Source organism: Sus scrofa, chromosome 5 (assembly GCF_054392235.1).
Source record: "Sus scrofa isolate SSC_HxYL_T2T_F1_AM1 chromosome 5, Sscrofa_HxYL_maternal_Yorkshire_Landrace_v2.0, whole genome shotgun sequence".
Lineage (NCBI taxonomy): Eukaryota > Metazoa > Chordata > Mammalia > Artiodactyla > Suidae > Sus > Sus scrofa.
In genome coordinates, this window is record NC_139387.1 from 17165259 (window position 1) to 17169969 (window position 4711).

The 4711-nt window shown below is 50.6% G+C and overlaps 1 protein-coding gene across 4 annotated transcripts; it reads right to left on the reverse strand.

Moving 5' to 3' along the window:
• Positions 1 to 227: 227 nt before the first annotated feature.
• On the reverse strand, positions 228 to 3556 carry RHEBL1 (RHEB like 1). 4 transcript variants are annotated; one of them, XM_003126102.5, is made up of 8 exons: positions 3311 to 3556; positions 2631 to 2702; positions 2221 to 2288; positions 1733 to 1815; positions 1587 to 1643; positions 1337 to 1384; positions 911 to 992; positions 228 to 750 (listed from the first exon to the last, which is right to left on the reverse strand). In XM_003126102.5, exons 1-8 carry the CDS (start codon positions 3360 to 3362, stop codon positions 661 to 663), a joined length of 552 nt encoding a protein of 183 aa, XP_003126150.1. In that variant the 5' UTR covers positions 3363 to 3556; the 3' UTR covers positions 228 to 660. The 4 variants fall into 4 exon arrangements, with proteins under 4 accessions (XP_003126150.1, XP_084811675.1, XP_084811676.1 ...); XM_084955549.1 differs by having other exon boundaries at positions 2208 to 2288; XM_084955550.1 differs by lacking the exon at positions 3311 to 3556 and adding an exon at positions 3114 to 3215 and having other exon boundaries at positions 2208 to 2288.
• Positions 3557 to 4711: the final 1155 nt, after the last annotated feature.

Sequence of the window (4711 nt, forward strand, 5' to 3'; positions counted from 1 at the left end):
GCAGCCAACAGGTTACCTGTATGGGCGAAAGGAGTAGAAAAGGAAAGTGGGAAAGGTGAGGAGGAGATCCTAGGGTTATGGTCCTGAATGAGTGAGGAAGAGGTAAGGAATGGTAACAAGGCAGGAAGAAAACATTTGCCCTGATTCGCTACCAAAGGCCATAGCCATCAACTCCTTGGAAAAGGAGCTGTTGGCATTGAACTCTCCCCAGATACAGAGAAGTCAACTACAAAAGGATTTCTCAGTTTATTTGCATATATACATTGTCACTCCAGAGAGTCACCTCCACTTCAGGAGTCCCCAGCTCCCCTCACCCAGCCAACATCCAAAACCTACCTAGGCAACTGGGTCCTAAATAAACAATGCCCAGGACTCAAATCCCAATCCCACAGGTTATAACAATTCATTTACTTAGCAAAGACAGAGGGCTAGAGGACACTGCCCGTGAGACATCCTTGCCCCTTTGTAAACATTGACAGCCAGGCCACGGGAGCCTGGGCAAGTGTGCAAACATGAGGGTACCACACTGTGTGCCCAGAGGGCCAGGGACACAGCTGGTAACCAAACCCGTGAGGTCCTGAGGCCCTGCCCCCCAAACCTCTGCTGGAGCCTGGCACATGCCAGGAGCAGAATCAAGGCAGCTACCCCATGCTCAAGGGTTCACATGAGATGGCAACGGTGCTCTTGGCCATATGAATTCTCCACCCGGGCAATCTCCTGGATGACTTTGGTGAAGATGCCTTGAGTCAGCTGCAAGGGATAAGAATTCAGGGCAAAAAAGTTGGTTAGTTCACTGCCAGTACTCTGAGGTGAATACCCTATACTCCCCCACCATCCCCACCACCAAGCGATGCCATAAGAAAAACACTGCTACCCCCCCCACCACCTTCCTAATCTTCAGGCCCAGCACCTGATTATCTCGAGCAGATGACTCCATAAATGTTGCACCCCAGGACTCTGCCAGCTTCTTCCCTTCAACAGCCTGGACCTCCCTGGAAGCAAATTTGGGACATGAAAATGAAGGAGAGCAATGTCCCCCATGATCTTTGCAATATCTCAGTAGAAATCAGATTTCCTCTGATCTATCTCATTCCAAGGTTTGGGAACAGGGTTGGAAGAGGAGAAAATGTAGAAAAACAAAGGAGCCTAGGACTGAGGCTTAAAATATAAAACTATAGCTTTTGCCATAAAAGGGTGATTTTGTTTTAGCCTTCAAGTTAGAAGTGAAAAGAGGTAAAATGACTGGTTCAAGTCAATGGCAGAGCCAGGACAAGGACCTGACTCATTCCTAGTTCAGCTCACTTTCCTTCGCCTGAAGCTACAGAGATTTCCGTACCTGTCTGGAGAGAGATCTGCCTTGTTTCCCACCAGCACCACTGGCAGCCTGTGAGGAAACAGCAGTTACTACGGGATCCCCTCTGTCTCCCATGGACCCCAACCTCCTTCCCATCAGAGCTCGATAATTCCCCATCAGACCAGAGAGAATCTATGTCCTGGCTTCCTCCTTAATTTGGATCCTCAACCTCCCTCTGTCTGCTTTCTCCATTCACGTTTACACTATATCTTTAGCCCCCAGTGTCACATACCGGGTTTTCCCATGGCCTTCATGTAGCTTTTGGTACAGACTCTCAATGACTTGGAAGCTTTAAACACAAGAAGCGAAGCTATAACCTTATTCTGGACCAGCCCTCAGATCCTCCCAAGTACCCCGCTCACAACCTTGGTCACTTACCTATGCAGAGAGGTGACAGAATATACAAGCACATAACCATGGACCCCAATGATGAATGAATAGGGCAGAATGCTGTACTCATCCTGACAAGAAATAGAAACATCAGTACCCAGATCTACAACACTCAGATGGCCAAGGTTGGTGGGCTGCACCCTGGGGACTCTCTGTGGCACACCCTACTCCAGTCACTTCTATTCAGCAAGTATTTACAGAGTTGCCCAAATCAGCGCTGCACGCTACTAGCTGCTAAAATGCTTTTGGGATGAGCCACAGAGGGTGCCAGACTTCATCTCCCAGGACTGAACTGCAACATTTAGATACCCTAGCCCAGGGAGTTGCCTGGTGACCTAGTGGTTAGGACGCAGTGCTTTCACTGCTGCAGCCTGGGTTTAGTCCCTGGTCTGGGAACTGAGATCCCACATTAAGCAGCTTCACACTGTGGCTGAAAAAAATAAATAAATAAAGGATACCCTACCCCAAACTGGTACCTGCCCTGCTGTGTCCACCAGGTGTAGGTGAAACTCATCTTTGCCAAGAGTGACTATCTTGCTGTAAGCTGAAAAGAAAAGAAAACTTAACCGTGAGGTGCCTTGTAGGGCTAGAAACGTGCCCTAATACATTCTTAACCCTGGGGGTGACTTAGATGGGTCAGGGCCAGGGAGCTGTCCAGGAAATTGGAAAGACAACATTAGGCTTCTTATTGTCTACACAAACACCATCCTGGACTCTTGGAAAATGCATACTCTAGCTCCACTCATAGAACAAGATTGCTAGAGAAGAGGTTAGATTTAATGTCTAATTAAATCATCCCCTTGGCACAAGGAAAATCCCAAACGGTGGAATTGGGTGGGGCACCCAAGCTCTCCCTACCCTGTCCCTAGGGGAGAAGTCTACTCACTATTCTCCACAGTAGGATCATAATCTTCTAGGAACTCGCCCTCCACAAATTGATGTGCTAAAGATGTCTTCCCTGTGGAAAGCAGAGGTAGTTGTATCCAAATCACCCATCGACATTCACATCCTCTGTCCTTTAGGGGTGTGACCCTGGACTAAAGGGGACCCCAGATTAGCATCCTGGTCTGTAAATGCCCCCATGCACTGCCTTCCCTTAGCCTACCCTCACCCTCTTTTCGCCCTGGTTCTCTGCACCTTAACCACCGTATGCATGCATACAGGAGCGCCGCAGGAAGCCTTTCCCGCCGCCTTTCCCCACCTCACTCCTGGAAAGATCCGGGATTCCCTAGGTTCCTGTCTGCCCTGCACTGGACACCTAGACTTGCCCCACCCAGAATGCGTCCCCGCCTAAACCCACCTCCACCTCCCAGAGTAACGCTGAGGACCGCTCGGGCGTTCCAACAGTCAAGCCCACGTTAACTCTTACAAGCTCCCGCTTCCCGCAGCCTTCCACACACTACCAACAGGCCAGCCTTTCTCTCAGCAACCTCTTTCAGTCATCGCTCTACAAGCTGGTTCTAAGGATGCCACCATTCCTTGCCTGGGGCGCGTTCCCGCGGCAGCGCGCCTCCTCTGGCCACAAAGCCACGGTGCATCCATGCTCTCTCCCAGGCGGAGACTCACCTACAGAGCGGTATCCGAGGATGACCACCTTCCTGTAGCGAACTAAAGGCATGGCAGGAGCCGGCCCCCAGGGGCTTGCCGAACTTCGGGCTGAGAGAGCCCCAAGAAAAGAAAGCCGAAGTACAAGCAGGCGCGACAACCGGCACAGGAAAGTCGCTCACCCCGAGCTGCCAAAGGCAAGCTAGAGGGAAACCAAAACAAGCGCCGCGCCCGGAGTTGGCCACGTGATCACAACACAGCAAGACTAAGGCTAGGGAGCCGGGCGACCGGTGAACTACTCTGCCGCGCCGCCCCGGGCTCCGCCCCCCAGGCCGCTCGCTATTGGTCCATTAGAAAAGATAAGGGCGGGGCCGTAGCAGGAGGGAAGGGTGGGCCTCACGTGGAGCGGGAGAACAGCGAGCTGCGCAGGCGCAGTCTAGACCCGGTTCATTCATAAAGAAACAGAAAGGAACCCGGGGTCCTAGAGATGTTTGCGCTTTTGCAACCTGGCAGAAGTGACGGCAAAATATCATGGATGGAAAATACCCATGTGGCCAGGCTGGAATTTCTGGTCAAACGATTCTAGGCTTCCCTTTTGCAAGGTGCCAGGGTCCTTGGGTAGGGGAAGAAAAGGCCAAGTTGCAATACATTACCTCCACTTCCCCAGCCTTCAGCCTCAGATATCATATTGTCAGGTTTCCACAGTCCTCCAGGATCTAACTTCAGAACAGCAATTTTTTTTTTTTTTTTTTTTTGGTCTTTTCAGGGCTGCACCAGAGGCATATGGAAATTCCCAGGCTAGGGGTTGAATCGGAGCTGTGTCCGCTGGCCTACGCCACAGCCACAGCAACGCCGGATCCGAGACACCTCTGCGACCTACACCACACTTCACCGCAATGTTGGATCCTTAAACAAGTAAGCGGGGCCAGGGATCGAACCTGCGTCCTCATGGATACTAGTCAGATTCCTTTCCTCTGAGCCATGACGGGAAGTCCCAGAACTGCAATTCTTATTCCTGGGAAAATTTTTAGAATTTGTGGCCAAGTCCTCTGGGTTTCGCTGTCATAAGCCACGTACTTATTTATTCAGCAAATATTCATTAAGCGTATTCAATATGTTTTAGGCATTACACTTACAGTGATGAATATGACAGATAAGGTCTCATGAAGCTTAAAATCTAATTGGGAAGAAAGAAACATGAACGAGTAAACGCTAGGAAGCTTCCCTTGTGACTCAGTGGAAACAAACCCGGCTAGTAAACACAACGAAGAGGGTTCGATCCCTGGCCTCACTCAATGGGTTAAGGATCCGGTGTTGTTGAGCTGGCTGTAGTTCACACCTGCGGCTAGGATCCCATACTGTATCGCTGCAGCTGTAGCACAAGCCTGCAGCTATAGCTGATTTGACCCCTACCCTGGGAAC